The sequence below is a fragment of the Ascaphus truei genome, chromosome 4 (genome assembly GCF_040206685.1).
Source record: "Ascaphus truei isolate aAscTru1 chromosome 4, aAscTru1.hap1, whole genome shotgun sequence".
NCBI lineage: Eukaryota > Metazoa > Chordata > Amphibia > Anura > Ascaphidae > Ascaphus > Ascaphus truei.
The window spans coordinates 295996301-296014287 of NC_134486.1; the positions used below are offsets into that span (position 1 = coordinate 295996301).

Here is a 17987-nt window from a genome sequence, read left to right on the forward strand (position 1 = left end):
GGAAAACGCCCTTTTTACATTGATCCGCTGAAATCCATGGACCACAGGAACCGGCCGATCCGCTGCCAATCCAAATTTACAAAAGAAAATTTCCCATCTCTAATCCCATGAAATTGTTATGCACAGATGTAACTAATTTTGACAGATATACTATAAATCATTCTTCCTGGTAATGCACAGGTTATTAAGAATTTATATTAGTGTTAGGTACCCTTGAGATGTGGTCTGCCGTGTAGTGGCTCAAGGGCTTACAACACTTTGGCCAAAATGTTAAACTAAAAGACCATTTTATTTAATAGATATCTATACATATATATTTAGGCACTGTATAAGTTTCACTGGATGTGCACTGAGCTCTGTCTGTGTTTCATGTGCTGCCTCTGGTTTTAAGCACAGATATTAAGTTCGATCACAATTGCATACTTTCTGTGCTTATAAACCTTATAATTTCTAATTACCTGGCTTATTGGTGTAATGGTTTTCAGGACAGTTGACACAATCATAGCAACATGTGTGCAGGCTTGCCGAAGTCTTCTTCATTTGCCCAGGTTTACATTCATCGGAACATTTGGACTGAATTCTCTGTAATGTCACAGAAAACGTTTGCAGTTAAAATTGAATCTCCATCTTTATTTGTATCTGACAGCTCGTCTCACTTTATATTTTATACTTAATCGATACTGTACTGATGCAGCGGCCGTTATTCGAACACATCACGGTGCTGATTTTGAGTTCTCTGCTGTTCCCCACGCAGCATGAACGCGGCCAATCGCCCCAAGGCACCCGCGCTTATCGCAGATGTTTTGTTTGAATTTCATGGATTCTGTTTCTTTGTTTGCAATAAAATGGATGAATTGTAATGTGTATAGTACTGTGCTACTGTGTCAATTTCATGTTTTTAAAAGCCATCTTAGTGCGGGGAGGCTGGAATTCATCCCGCGGTTTCAAAACGGGATTCCGATGTAAATGACGCGTGAAGTGTTCGTATAACGGCCGCTGCATCAGTACATGCCTTTTTGAAATGGAAACATGTTCATACACCTGGTGATTTGCATGATTCAGGGGTGATTGATGAACATAAAGCAGACATTAGTTGGTATTTTATGGGCAGTAATTAAATCCCAATTCATCAAGAACAAGAAAAACAATAACATGAAGGCAATTTTGTGAATTGTAACAAAGAAAGCCAGTTACTTTAGTACGGACATTGTTAAGAGATTGCAAATTACTTACTCCCAGTACAAATAAAGGGCAAAGTACAGTGATTCCATTTTTAATTCATGATTGTTTTCATTTCCTATTCAGAATGTGATCATGAAGAGATCTGGCTCATTTACACACCTCTGTATATATTCCTGTCCACACCTTTGGAATCCCATGATGAACAGTCACATTAACCAACTCTCATTGCTTCATATTACAGTACATTGGCAGATTGGCAATTATTTTCATTTGAGGCTGTACCAGTGCCAATTACAGATTTCAAACCTTACACAGCCTGCAGCAGAATGCCACTTGTTTCCCAAACATACTGTAAGCATTGTTGAACATCACTATAGCAAAATCAGGTGCCCTAATGTTCTTCACGGCATGCTTCCTTTCTCTTAAGAACTGCTGTAGGTAGCTACTTACATATTCTAAACATACATAGCACAGGTCAGCATAAGATATTAGAGCAGGCCTGCACAACATACGGCCCACTGGGGCACCCGGTGCGGCCCGCGACGGACCCCCTTCAACACCCCCCTCCCTTCAACACCCCCCTCCCTTCAACACCCTTCCCTGTTAAGGACAGGAGCGCGCTCCAGCATTAAGTAGGAGCGCGCTCCAGCAGTGACCGTGTGACCGCGCTCTCCACCTCCCCTCCCCTCAGCATACACCAGCAGTGTGACGCGCTCTAGCAGTGTCGCGCCACCCGGAACTTCCGGGTCTGCTGCTAGAGCGCGCATCCCATGCACTTCCCTGCCACCATCGTCAGGTAAGCATGTGAGGGGGGGGCTGCTGGCCTGTGAGGGGGGACTGCTGATATGGGCTGTGGGGGGCTGCTGAAATGAGGTGGGGGGCTGCTGATATGGGCTGCGGGGGCTGCTGAAATGGGCTGTGGGGCCCGACTGTTTTCCTTGTGAGGGGGGAGACTGGTGTGAGTTGCAGCGGGGGAGAGTGATGTGAGTTGCTGCGGGGGAGAGTGATGTGAGGTGCAGGGGGTGGGAGTGATGTCAGGTGCAGGGGGTGGGAGTGATGTGAGGTGCAGGGGTGGGAGTGATGTGAGGTGCAGGGGGGAGTGATGGGAGGTGCAGGGGGGTGAGGTGCAGGGGAGTGAGGTGCAGGGGATGAGGTGCAGGGGGTGAGGTGCAGGGGGTGAGGTGCAGGGGGTGAGGTGCAGGGGGTGAGGTGCAGGGGGGTGAGGTGCAGGGGAGTGATGTGAGGTGCAGGGGGTGATATGAGGTGCAGGGGGGTGATGTGAGGTGCAGGGGGGTGATGTGAGGTGCAGGGGGTGAGGTGCAGGGGGGTGAGGTGCAGTGAGGTGATGTGCAGGGGGTGATGTGAAGGGGGGGTGATGTGAAGGGGGTGATGTGCAGGGGGGTGATGTGCAGGGGAGGTGATGTGCAGGAGGGGAAATGTGAGGCGCAGGAGGGGTGATGTGAGGTGCAGGGGGTGATTGGAGGTACAGGGGGTGATTGGAGGTGCAGGGGAGGGTCATTGGAGGTGCAGGGGAGGGTCATTGGAGGTGCAGGGGAGGGTCATTGGAGGTGCAGGGGAGGGTCATTGGAGGTGTAGGGGGGTGATGGGAGGAGCAGGGGGGTGATTGGAGGTGCAAGGGGGGAGAGTGATGTGAGGTGCAGGGGGGAGAGGGATGTGAGGTGCAGGGGGGGGGAGAGTGATGTGAGGTGCAGGGGGAGAAGGATGTGAGGTGCAGGGGGGGGTGGGATGTGTGTGGTGTGCAGGGGGGTATTGTGTATTTGATGTGGAGGGGGAGTATTATGTGTGTGGGTGAGGGGGAGAGATGGGGGTATGAGAGATAGATTGGGAGTATCGCAAAGATTGATAGTGAGGGGTTCTGGGGGAGATATGAGGATGATGATGAGGGGTGCTGGAGGAGAGATGATGATGAGGATGATGATCAGTGTTCGACAAATCACCCAAAAATCTACTCGCCGAACCAAAAAATCTACTCGCCACCTAGTCCCGCCCCCAACCTCGCCCCAGTCCCGCCCCCAACACTAGTCCCGCCCCCAACCCCGCTTTAAAATAACATATATACATAAAATACATTTAATAAATTCCTAGTCAGCAACATTCGTTTTTGACATAAATGTATTTATTGTTTTACATTATACTACAATTAGTCCTTGTTACGTGTGTGTGTGTGTGCGTAAATGTTGGATCTAGAAATAAAAGCCAGATGTGAATGACTAGTGTCCTGAACCCCTTAACCAGTGTATGGACGTCCCCGCTTCACAATATCTAAAGCAGCATTCCCGCCTGGGATCTTACCTGATCCGCAGTCCCTCAATGTCCAGGTATCTCATTCCCGCAATGTTATAAGTTGGAGGGGAGGTGTTTTCTACCTGTCTTCTGGGTTAGGGGGGATTCCGATGTCTCCCGTCTGAAGCTTGAGAGTCTAATCTGGAAGAAAGCAGTATAGGTTATTTTGGTGTAGTATAGGACAGTTAAGATATATAGGGTAAATAAGATATCCAGATACAGAGAGGGGAGAGAGAGAGAGGGGAGAGAGAGAGAGGGGGGGAGAGAGAGAGAGAGAGGGGAGAGAGAGAGGGGATATATATATATATATATATATATATATATATATATATATACATACAGTGGTCGACAAATCACCAAAAAATCTACTCGCCACACAAAAAAATCTACTCGCCACCTAGTACCAAACATGTGCTGCTTGGGCCAATAGGAGCTTGCCACAATGTTAAATCCACTTGCCCGGGGCGTGCAAATGTATAGGTTTGTCGAACACTGTATATATATATATATATATATATATATATATATATATATATATATATATATATATATAGAGAGAGAGAGAGAGAGAGAGAGAGAGAGAGAGAGAGAGAGAGAGAGAGAGAGAGAGAGAGAGAGAGAGAGAAAGAGAGAGAGAGAGAGAGGAGAGAGAGAAGGGGTAGAGAGAGGGGGGAGAGAGAGAGGGGAGACAGAGAGAGAGGGGAGACAGAGACAGAGGGAGAGGGGAGAGAGGGAGAGAGGAGGGGAGAGAGGGAGAGAGGAGGGGAGAGAGAGGGGGGGAGGGGAGAGAGACAGAGAGAGGGGAGAGAGAAAGAGACAGAGAGGAGGGAGAGAGAAAGAGAGAGGGGAGAGAAATAGAGAGGGGAGAGACAGGGGAGAGAAAGAGAGAGGGGAGAGAGAGACCAGAGACAGGGGAGACCAGAGAGAGGGGAGACGGGGGAGACCGGAGACGGGGGAGACCGGAGACGGGTGAGACCAGAGAGAGAGGGGAGACCAGAGAGAGAGGGGAGACGGGGGAGACCAGAGAGAGGGGGAGATGGGGGAGACCAGAGAGAGAGGGGAGATGGGGGAGACCAGAGAGAGGGGAGATGGGGGAGACCAGAGAGAGGGGAGATGGGGGAGACCAGAGAGAGGGGAGAAAGGGGAGACGGGGGAGACCAGAGAGAGGGGAGATGGGGGAGACCAGAGACGGGGGAGACCAGAGAGAGGGGAGGCGGGGGAGACCAGAGAGAGAGGGGAGACGGGGAGACCAGAGAGAGAGGGGAGACGGGGGAGACCAGAGAGAGAGGGCAGATGGGGAAGACCAGAGAGAGGGGAAACGAGGGAGACCAGAGAGAGGGGGGACAGGGGAGACCAGAGACAGGGAAGACAAGAGAGAGGGGAGGCGGGGGAGACCAGAGAGAGGGGAGACGGGTTAGACCAGAGAAAGGGGAGACGGGTTAGACCAGAGAAAGGGGAGATGGGGGAGACCAGATAAAGGGGAAATGGGGGAGACCAGAGAAAGGGGAGACGGGGGAGACCCGAGAGAGGGGAGACGGTGTGATTGACTATGGGGGGGGGTGACTGACTGACTGGGGGGGTGACTGACTGACTGGGGGGGGAGGTGACTGAATGACTGCGGGGGTGACTGACTGACTGGGGGGGTGACTGACTGACTGGGGGGGTGACTGACTGACTGGGGGGGTGACTGATTGGGGGGTGACTGATTGGGGGGGTACCTCTGGTATCACACACATACACACACACACACACACACACACACACATTCTCCCATATATATACATATTCTCCCATATATACACACACACACATTCTCCCATATATACACTGTGACAAACGTCCCTCTTTTGTAGCGCTGACGTCTGTCTGGGTTCTTCCCGACACAGTCTTCTAGGGTTAATTATACAACAAACAGGAACATGCAAAGTATTACGTTGCTTAACTCAGGCTTCTGCCTGCTTTATTTTCATCCAAGTAAGGTACTGCAGCTTTAACATGTGTAGGTTAGAGGCACTCAGACATTTTCATTCAGCGGTTCACTTATATCAGTGTCATAGTATTTCCCACGCTGTTATTTCAAGTAACAAGAAACCAAATTATATAAACAAAATCCTATCCCTTTCAGGGATCTAACTACACATCATAATCAACCTCTAACTGCTTCTGGGCCAACTAACCTGGTTCCCCAGCTTAAAACAATGCCCTCTCATTTAGGGTCACTAAATGCATAGTCTTTTAGAAACAGCAATACATATTTCTTTGTCTTATCTGTTCATGGTGGGAACTCGGTCCCAAGTGTCCAGGCAAATCCTCTGGTACTGTGATACTTGGAGGGGCCGTCCACCCCGAACTGGATTCCGGGGAGCAGCGACACCCCCAGCCCCCAGGCTCTAAGGAGAGAGACTGAAATGCAAACCTCTCTGCTCTAAATACCTGTGCAAGTGATTAGAAGAGCAGGTGAGGGAGAACTAGACCCATTGTAATCTGTGGTCTGAATTTTCCATCCAGCAGCCTGAGTTAATGTGAAGCTGTGGAAAGGATCATTTTTTAACTATTCCTGCACTTTCTGACCTAAAACTGGCAGAAAGCTGCCTAACATCTCTGGACTATGTCTCATATCCCCCTCCCCAGCTCACACCTACTGGGGTGAGCGGCCATGGACCTCACTGGGGTGAGTGTTCTACCTGAAATATTTGAGATAACTCCCCAGTACAATATTAAGCACACATGACACGAATATGAACTTTTTTTTCACGGCAATTATGGACAAAAGTTTTTGTCATAAGAGACTATACTTGGCAAACATATTTTGTTGCCCTCTATTAGGGAACTATTTTGAAAAATAAATGGTCTAGCACAAATTCTTATAACCCAGGATATGATAAATATACTCACAAAACCAGACAGTTTTTATTACCTCCCTGGATTTTTTTTCTACTCTAGAATATGAACCTCATATTTACCAACAAAAAGGGCCATCAACCCTGTATAGTAATTTGTAGTTTAGCTGCATTTTCAACGCAGAGAACCAATATAACATTGCAATAGTTACAAAATTCTTATTCTAGAGGCCTAATATAGCATAACTACACTAGCTTATTTGCAAAGTTAAGTGTCCGTGACATAGTCCACACGTGTAATAAAAAAAAATATCGGTCAGTTCCCCAAACATTTTTTTTTTCTTCTTTGACTTCCACTCCATTACATCCTCTGACTTTATTTCAACACCCGCTGCAACCTGCAAATGACTGGACTGTTTCTTTAGCTTCTGACGGAACTCTGGGCCCGGAAAGTCTTTGTATTTATATTTTGGCCCAGAGTGGCGAGATCCGGAAAAATTCAAGGCCAGCGTTGACTTTCGTCGCTTTTGCTTTGAAACCTTTGAACCTTTATGGTACTTAGAAGATGAAGCACTGATTACCTTGATGGGGCTCTCACTAACTCCAGCTGTACCCTGTGGCATTTTACCTTTGCAGCCGGCAGGCATGTAGTCTTGGGCCTCTCTTTCCTGAGGCCTACATTTACTCAGGCGGAAGTACCGCTGGATAACCAGTGACGCATTTCTCAGGGTTTGATAGCGAATCCTGTTCTGTGTCATCTTAGTCAGAGACTGGATTTTTATAGTTGCTCCGTTCATAATGAGGAACCTGTTTCGTACCATGCGGGCACGGTAGAATGATTGAAGAACACAGGCTGCTTTATTCCGACGATTAAACTGACGGATTTTCATCCCTCTGTAGGCAGCCTGTAGGATGATAGTTGCGGCACGTTTACGTCGATAATTTTCTCTTTCCCTTCTTCCTTGGATAAGAGCTTTGCAGTGCTTCTGAATTATTCGAATGCTTTTCTCCTTTTTCAATACGTTAAGTTCCTCCGCGAGAGAATTCTGTTTTGTGCATACATCTCGCAATTCTGTTCTCAGAGCATCCATTTCTTCCTGGTGCTGGGTCTGAGTGTGCATCAATGCATTCTGTAGTGCTTCCTGCACTTCTAATTTTTCCTGAGTCAACTGTTTCTTCACTTTTTCTGCTTGGTCAGTCAAATCTGAATTTTTCATTTTCAGACTCTCATTTTCTTGCTTTACAGTCTCTAAATCACACAGGGCAATCTCATGGGTTTGCTTCAACATTCCCAGCTCTGCGTTAAGACCGTGGCCCTCCAGGCGTGAGTTTTGCACCTCTGTGCTGAACGCATGAACCTCTTATAGAGCCTTCCCGTATTTCTGTTTTAGGATAGCAATCAATTTGTCAGACTTAATCTGTTTTTCATCCAAGGTGGCAATTACGGTGTCGGCCTTTTCCAGACTAGTCGTCACCTCTTCCAGCTCACTCCGTAAGAGAGACTCTGTTTTCTTCAAAGCCTCGTGCTCTTGTAAATCTGGGAGTATACACCTCTGTAACTCGGCGTTCGCTTCTCGCACCTTATTGTTAGATTCTTGCTCCTTCTTCCAACATTCTCGCTCCTTCACCAAATCCTGCCACAGGACTTCATAATCATGGCGGGCAGCTTAGAGTGCAGAAACCAAAGCCTCTTTATCCTGGTTCAAGGATTCAGCTTCCCTTTGCTCCTCCTTTTCCTTTGCCACTGTTCCCGTGACAATTCTGCCAATCACTCCGGTCTGCAGCACATCTCGGCGCCTTTCTGACGCATGTCCTGACAGCGCAGGTTCAAGTGGCTCGGTCACTTCCCCTGTGACTTGAGGAACAGTTTTCTTTTTCTTCTTCTTTCTTTTTGCTTTATTAGCTCCAGAGATATCAGTGGTACTGGGCACACACTCACTGGTATCAGCTTCCACATCATGCTTGCACTCACAGGGCGTTGCTTGCTTTTGCAGCTGTTTGTCTTTGAGAATTTTGGGGCACACATCTTCCATGTGACCTACTTTATGACAGGCCCAGCATACTAAATTCATCTGTAGGTACGGCTCTCTTCCAGGGGCCACATACGGATCGTCGTCATCATCATCGTATGGCCTGAAGGGGCACTGTTTTTCATGATTATGTACATTACAAAACAAACATTTCACGTCGGCCATTTTAGAAACCCGGCAGGGACAATTTGCTAGCTGCAATTTCACTCACTTCAGCAACTTACATACAGCACTTGCTAGCTGCAAATTCACTCACTTCAGCAAAAGGCATTAGCTTTACAAACAGCACTTGCTAGATGCAATTTTCACTTTCTTCAGAAAACCAAAAAGATTTTTTTTATTTTTTTTTGTTTGGGTTCAGGGTGCTATTGCATCCACACTTCGCACATTCCTGTGTATGCTAGAAGCACAACTGATATACACAGTGGGACAAACTTCACTCATAGCATCTGTACTTTATCTTCAGCTGGGCGGCCATTTTAAACCCCCGCATTTATTTGCAAACCCACAGACTTTTAGTGTCGACCCGCATTCTCCACCATATGTGACAAACGCCCCTCTTTTGTAGCGCTGACGTCTGTCTGGGTTCTTCCCGACACAGTCTTCTAGGGTTAATTATACAACAAACAGGAACATGCAAAGTATTACGTTGCTTAACTCAGGCTTCTGCCTGCTTTATTTTCATCCAAGTAAGGGACTGCAGCTTTAACATGTGTAGGTTAGAGGCACTCAGACATTTTCATTCAGCGGTTCACTTATATCAGTGTCATAGTATTTCCCACGCTGTTATTTCAAGTAACAAGAAACCAAATGATATAAACAAAATCCTATCCCTTTCAGGGATCTAACTACACATCATAATCAACCTCTAACTGCTGCTGGGCCAACTAACCTGGTTCCCCAGCTTAAAACAATGCCCTCTCATTTAGGGTCACTAGATACAGCATAGTCTTTTAGAAACAGCAATACATATTTGTTTGTCTTATCTGTTCGTGGTGGGAACTCGGTCCCAAGTGTCCAAGCAAATCCTTTGGTACTGTGATACTTGGAGGGGCCGTCCACCCGAACTGGATTCCGGGGAGCAGCGACACCCCCAGCCCCCAGGCTCTAAGGAGAGAGACTGAAATGCAAACCTCTCTGCTCTAAATACCTGAGCAGGTGAGGGAGAACTAGACCCATTGTAATCTGTGGTCTGGATTTTCCCATATATATATATATACACACACACACACACACACACTTTCTCCCATATACACACACACACACACACACACACACACACATTCTCCCATATACACACACACACACACACACACACACACACACACACACACACACACACACACACACACACACACACACACACACACACACACACACACACACACACACACTTTCTCCCATATACACACACACACACACACACACACACACACACACACACACACACACACACACACACACACACACACACATTCTCCCATATATAACACACACACACACATTCTCCCATACACACACACACACACACACACACATTCTCCCATATATACACACACTCTCCAATATATACACACACACATTCACACACACACACACACACACACACACACACACACACACACACACACACACACACACACACACACACACACACACACACATTGTCCCATACACAAACACACACACACACACACACACACACACACACACACACACACACACACACACACACATTCTCCCATATACACACACACACACACACACACATACATTCTCCCATATATACACACACACACACACACACACTCTCCCATATATACACACACTCTCCCATATATACAAACACAAATTCTCCCATACAAACACACACACACACACACACACACACACACACACACACACACACACACACACATGCTCCCATATATACACACACACATACACACACTCTCTCTCTCTCTCTCTCTACACACACAGGGGGAGGGGGAGAGGAAAGGCCACGACCAGCACCACCACCACGCTCCCCTTCCCCCGCACCAATCTCCCGCTCCGCTGGACCGGGGGGAAGAGGGGACCTGGGGGGGCATCCCCGCTCCCATCTCCCGCCCCGCGGGCTTACACGGGGGGAAGCGGGGACCTGAGGGGACATCCCCGCTCCCATCTCCAGCCCCGCCTTCTGACACGGGGATTGGGGGGAAGCGGGGACCTGAGGGGACATGAGGGGGGGGGGGGGAAGGCACAGAGAGTACTTACTGTGCAACAGATCTCCATGGAAAAAGAATGGCTGCTCGTTAGGGGCGGGCTCATATAGAGCCTGGCCACGCACCCACAAAGCCTGGGAGAGCGCGCCAATCAGCAGTCAGGTAGGGGGAGATTTTTTTTTTTTTTCAGCGTGAGCAGAGAAAATGTAAAAAAAACAAACACGTGTGCTGCTTGGGCCAATAAGAGCTCGCCCAGATGTTAAATCCACTCGCCCCGGGCGTGCAGATGTATAGGATTGTCGAACACTGATGATGATGATGATGATTTTACCCCTGCGGCCCAATTTTTTTTTCCTTGGAGCAGTTCGGCCCTTCTCGCTTTACGAGTTGTGCAGGCCTCTTATTAGAGTATGTATACTGTATGCTTAAATTACCGTCTTCCATGGTGATAAACATGATTCTCTTTCTATGTGTGATAATACAATAGCAAAACATGCTTTGCTATATTAATAGCTTTTTTTTCAGTTACTGGGGTTTTCTCAATCCTAACAATAAATGAAGCTGTGCTATATTACTGGAATTTTGACTTAATTGTGACTGTGTGGTTGTGTTTTACCTATGCTGCAATAGATCCAGGTTCTATTACCTACATAGATATAGACTTTCATTACAGGTTTTTGTTTTATCAGGTGTGACCAAATCAGCAACATACTGTGGGGCTTATGCAGAGAGGCACGTTAAGGTCAAATTCGTCAGGTTCGCGCCAAAAATGTCTGCATTGAAAGAGATAGTGGCGAGAATTTGGCGGGGCTATTCAAATTCGCCAGACGTGTGGCGAGAAGCGTGATCTCGCCACTGCGAAAAAACGCAAGATTCCAGTAGCTCCGATGCGCATGAACATGCCAATCGGCGCTACTAAATGGCGCGTTTAGTGGAAATTTTGGCTGTATTATTGGCTAATACCGCGCGGCTCAGAATGGCGAGTTTCACGCCAAGTGAAACTCGCCTAATTAGCCATTTCCTGCACACCGCGCTACCGGAGTTCCCTGCATACCACAACTATAAATTCCAATCCTGTGGTGAATTTAAGCAGTACCTCTCTGCATAAGCCCCTGTATCACAGACTTTTTTATTCCTGCATTTTTACATCCACGGTGAAACCTAAGTCTGTAAGACAAAGGAGACTTTTGGTTGCATCCTTTGATCAAATAATGACAAGTCTGCTAACCAACATCAAGGTAAGTCTCAATTGCAGGTCCCTATGCTAAATGCATACAAATGCTCTGTGAAATATTCCCTTAAGGGGTTAATAAATTAAGCATACACTTATATAATTTAGTGCAGTTAAAAAGTGGTATATACCAATGCAAGTAAAGTGAAAAGTGAATTTACAGGGACCTTACTGGGAGATTAATTTTATATATTGAGCATAGCTCACAATAAAAGTATATATTTTTAACTTTAATATAAAGATTTATGATCAGGACTCTATACGTACCTGGTCTTCTAACCTGGAACATTTGCTCAGATAGCAAGCTTCACTGGCACTCCACACAGTGCCATCATTTAAAAATATTGTATCTGCAGTGGTTCTTTGTCTTAAAATTCACCTCTCTATCAAGGCTATTGATACATTTTATGTAAAGACAATCAGTAACAAGATTACCTTGTGTTCATCATTTATTTCATATATTGAGCATAGCTCACAATAGAAGTATATATTTTTAACTTTAACATCATATCATACTAAGCATTTAACATTCCCAGGGGCTGAGGGATATTTTTATCCCCTCTAGCCCATTTACACAGGTTGCCAATATATACTTCTTTGAGTGCTCTCGCATAGGGGTTCCTTTTCTCTTATCGTTCAGTTTAAATATTAATTTTAATAATAGTGTACGGGAGCAGGGGGCCTCCTGACCTGAACTGCATTGATTTCAGGCTCGGGGATACCCTGTTTTCCAAGATACAGGCCGCATTATGTGGTGCCGGTATCTCCTGTGCTTTTAAATCTCACGGTCACGTGATGCGGAAGATGTAAATATTGCGGGGATACCGGCACCCCATACCGGTAACTTGGGAAGCAGAGGCTGAAGTTAATGCGGTTCAGCTCCGGAGACCCCCTGCACTCGTACACTATTATTATTTAAAAAAAACAAAAAACTTAATTACCATAGCGGCTAGCCGCTAAGGCAATGAAGGGATTAATGCACAGTAGCTGGTTTATTGGGGATAGAAGGGGTGAGTAAAGGGGAAACTTGGCCCAGGGTGGGTGGTTAGGCCCACCAGGAAGGTTGCAGGTGTTTTTAACCCTTTCATTACCATAGCAGTGGTAACCGCTATGGTAATGAAGCGGTTAAACCTTTCTGCTACCCACCCGGTAGGCCTAACCACCCACCCTGGGCCAAGTAACCCCTTTACTCACCCCATCCACCCCCAATAAACATTAAAATACATACTACCTACCAATACACAACCCACCCGCCTTCTGTACCCCCAACAATCCGCCTTAACACATACAGTAAAGGGCAAAATTACTATTATCCAGATATGGATGATCCGTGATCTCAGACTATTGGCTCAGGGGTTTTCCTTCGCCCATTCAGGGTATGATAATCTTAACAAGGAAGAAAGAATTGCTATTAAGACTTTGCAGGATAATTCCATGCTGGTCATTAAGAATGCAGATAGGGGGGGGGCTGTGGTAGTGCAGAGTAGGACTGACTACTTCAGGGAAGCATTTCGCCAACTTGGAGATGTGTCCTCCTACTTTGTACTACCACAGGACCCCACAAATTGTTTTCTGAAGGAACTCCTTGAGTTGATAGATCTGGGGACGGCCACACATGTATTGACAAAATCTGAAACAGACTTTATTATCAATCCTCATCCTGTCATTCCCATATACCACCATCTCCCAAAGATCCATAAGACTTTGGTCGATCCTCCTGGTCGGCCAATAGTCTCCAGCATTGGATCTTTGGGAGATGGTTTATCTCAATATGTTAATGAATACCTGCAGCCCTTTGTAAGGGCATTGCCCTCTTTCATTTTGGATTCAGGGGACCTACTCACAAAATTGCAAAAAATTACATGGGATCAGGACTATTTGTGGGTCTCCATGGATGTGGTCTCCTTATACTCGATCATACAACACGATCTGGGTATGACAGCTGTCCGCCATTTTATAGAATGCCCAGGTAGTTCTATACTTACAACCACATTTATTATGGAGTCAATACTTTTTTTACTCACTCACAATTATTTTCTTTTTGAGCACAAATTTTATTTGCAACTTCGGGGTATGGCAATGGGGACAAGTTTTGCCCCCTCCTATGCCAACCTTTTTATGGGGTGGTGGGAGAACAACTTTATCTATAGTAGCACCAACACGTATAGGCACAATATTATTTTCTATAAACGTTTTATTGATGACCTTATCTTTATTTGGCACGGGAACACTGACACTTTATTAGAATTTATCAATTACTTAAATAATAACACTTTAGATATTCACCTTACTATTAATTATCATTCACATCACATAAGCTACCTGGACATTCTCTTTTACATAGACATCAATCAAAAAATACAATCTGATGTTTATAAGAAACCAAATTCAAGGAACTCATTTCTCAGAGCGGACAGCTGTCACCCCAGATCTGTGATTAAGGGAATACCCAAGGGTCAGTACCTCAGGCTGAGGAGAAACTGTTCAACCTACAGTGATTTTATTACTCAGTCTGGGGAACTGACAAATAGATTCATTGAGAGGGGATATGATCGGGAGACCCTCCAAGCTACACTACAGGAAGTCACGGAAATTGAACGTGAAACTGTATTGCCGTCTGGATCCAGAATGAGGGATGGCTCTCGCATCAATTCTTTTAAGAGTAAAAAAAGAGAGACTAAGGAAGATGGGACTTGTCCTTTGTTTATTTCCCAATTTAATAGATCAAGTAATCAAGTAAACAAAATTGTAAATAAGCATTGGGAATTACTAAAAATGGATCCCATTCTTCGTGAGTACACAGAGAAAGGCCCAAAATTCGTGTACAGAAGAGCCAAGACATTGGCTACATTTTTATCACCCAGCGTGATATCCACGCCTGTGAAGGATCCAGAACGTTTCTTTACCAAAGGATCCTTTAGATGCAATCATTGCAGTATGTGCAATTTCATGAAGCCTGCTCGACATTTCTTTTCCCACAGCCCGCACAAACGCCACACTATATATAGCTTTATTAACTGCAATACCACCTTTGTGGTGTATCTTATTACTTGTGGCTGTGGGAGGAGATATGTCGGAAGGACCACAAGGGCTTTAAAGACAAGGATGCAGGAACACTGCAGATTGATTCGTAAACAAGACACTGAGCATCCTGTGTCTAAGCATTTTACGGAATGCAGACAGGGAGGAATAAATAATTTCTCATTCATAGGTATTGAGAAAATAATGGAAAAAGAAAGAGGGGGAAATATTGTAAAAACATTAGACTGTAGAGAATCCTACTGGATATTCACATTAAAAACAAGGTACCCAGACGGGATGAATGTTGAGTGGAATATTAATCACTTCCTGAAATAAGACCATTCAGTATACTAATTAAGATCTAAAATAGATACAAAATGTCAACATTATAGATAATGTAAATAATATTTACTGTCTATTGTTTTTTGCTAAATATAATGTTGGGACTCATTTATTTCCCAAATGTACCCCAAACGTCACTCTATTCTAGGAACCTATTATTTCATCTCTGTTAAAAGGGTTTATAATTAACAAAAAGTACATTATAAGACATCGCTCTGTTTTCTTTAGCATATCTATTGTCATTTGCTTGAACAAAACATTCTGGTTTCTTCTGAAAAATGCATATTGTACCAAATAATTTGTGAAATAAGTCATGTATCTCTCCATGCTCTCATCTATCTAACCATGGTATATTAATACTGTTTAGGAAATCTCTTCGTATACAAACTCATAGCCTAATACATAGCACTCCACATTATATAAATATATAAATGCATTTAATGGTAAATATGATATAAACCCCATTTCATCAAAAGGTGCAAGCAATTTGCTGTTCTCTAAATATAGGTATAAGATAAATTTACACCTTTTTAATTTGTTTTTAATATCATTCTTTTAGAATTCTTTTAAGCAATAAAATCAATTTTGACATAATAGTTTTGTTTAAATACATAATTGTGTTAATTCATGTATTTTTCTTATATATATATTTTTTCTATATTTTGCTTATATATTTTTCTTTTTTTCTTTTATCATTTTTTGTTAAAACTCAACTCAGTTTATATATATATATATATATATTTTTTTCTGTGTTTAGTATATAATCTATCTAATAGTCTCATACTTATTCATGTATTTGTTAGACTTGTAGCTGCCTGCCTGGGTATTTTCAGCAGCCTGTGTGTGTGCAGATGTCAGCACACAGTCCATTATGTATACAGATTTGCCCCCTAAGTCAGTTTGGACCGCTATCTAGGTTGTCATAACTGGGGGGAATTAGAAGTAGTGTCTGCGCATGCGCCGAAGCGGGGAGTAGGAGGGGATCCTGTGCGGCTATCAGAGGCGTGCTCTCAGTGGGGAGGCCGCCCTGAGAGGCGCGCCGTTCATGATTGAGCACGGCTGAGGTTTGCAGGGAGTCCCAGAGTGCTCTGGCGCGCGGCGCATGCGCGGCATACATGATTCTTATTGGTTAGATGACGCGTAATGACGTCATATTGGCGCGAAAACGGGGCGGGCAGCTGCATTTAAACTGTTGATTTTACAATGTATAGCACTTCTTGAAAAAGTTCTCAGGAACGAAACGCGTTGAAGTTTGCTGCTGTCCCACATCCAGATGACTTACTAATAAAGGATTTTTATTGCAAGACCTGCTCTTTTCATCCTTGCTGTGCGCTGCACACCCTGGCTACTTGAACTCTATACGTACCTGGTCTTCTAACCTGGAACATTTGCTCAGATAGCAAGCTTCACTGGCACTCCACACAGTGCCATCAGTTAAAAATATTGTATCTGCAGTGGTTCTTTGTCTTAAAATTCGCCTCTCTATCAAGGCTATTGATACATTTTATGTAAAGACAATCAGTAACAAGATTACCTTGCGTTCATCATTTATTTCATATATTGAGCATAGCTCACAATAGAAGTATATATTTTTAACTTTAACATCATATCATACTAAGCATTTAACATTCCCAGGGGCTGAGGGATATTTTTATCCCCTCTAGCCCATTTACACAGGTTGCCAATATATACTTCTTTGAGTGCTCTCGCATAGGGGTTCCTTTTCTCTTATCGTTCAGTTTAAATATTAATTTTAATAATAGTGTACGGGAGCAGGGGGCCTCCTGACTTGAACTGCATTGATTTCAGGCTCGGGGATACCCTGTTTTCCAAGATACAGGCCGCATTATGTGGTGCCGGTATCTCCTGTGCTTTTAAATCTCACGGTCACGTGATGCGGAAGATGTAAATATTGCGGGGATACCGGCACCCCATACCGGTAACTTGGGAAGCAGAGGCTGAAGTTAATGCGGTTCAGCTCCGGAGACCCCCTGCACTCGTACACTATTATTATTTAAAAAAACCAAAAAACTTAATTACCATAGCGGCTAGCCGCTAAGGCAATGAAGGGATTAATGCACAGTAGCTGGTTTATTGGGGATAGAAGGGGTGAGTAAAGGGGAAACTTGGCCCAGGGTGGGTGGTTAGGCCCACCAGGAAGGTTGCAGGTGTTTTTAACCCCTTCATTACCATAGCAGTGGTAACCGCTATGGTAATGAAGCGGTTAAACCTTTCTGCTACCCACCCGGTAGGCCTAACCACCCACCCTGGGCCAAGTAACCCCTTTACTCACCCCATCCACCCCCAATAAACATTAAAATACATACTACCTACCAATACACAACCCACCCGCCTTCTGTACCCCCAACAATCCGCCTTAACACATACAGTAAAGGGCAAAATTACTATTATCCAGATATGGATAATAGTGCATTTGGCCATTAAAAATAAAACCAGCCAGCATAAAGTAAATAAAAATTGTACTTACCCCTGCCATGATGAAAGTCGTCCTCGTCCTCATCACAGTCCTCCACTGGCAGCAACATTACATTAAAAAACAAAAAACTACTGGCCACTAACCCCTTAATTACCTTAGCAGTTGGTAACCGCTATAGTAATTAAGGGGTTAACCCCCAGCCCCCGCAACCCTAGGCCTGACCACCATCCCCGGGGCAACTACCCTCACACTCTCCAGCCCGCTACCCATTGATTGGCATAGTGGTAAACCATGCCCCCAATATGAGCATAGATTGCCACACAGACAATGAATGGTCAATAAAAAAAAAACAACAGGCACACAATAAAATACATTACATTGAAATAAAACAAGCAT

The 17987-nt window shown here is 44.8% G+C and overlaps 1 protein-coding gene across 1 annotated transcript in view; it reads right to left on the bottom strand.

The window, feature by feature from the left end:
• LOC142493533 (G-protein coupled receptor family C group 6 member A-like) overlaps nucleotides 1–17987 on the bottom strand; it is a 47834-nt gene that overhangs the window by 5982 nt on the left and 23865 nt on the right. The window contains exon 5 of the mRNA XM_075597703.1: nucleotides 459–582. Coding sequence (XP_075453818.1) covers nucleotides 459–582 — 124 coding nt within the window. The remainder of the gene's footprint in view (nucleotides 1–458; nucleotides 583–17987) is intronic.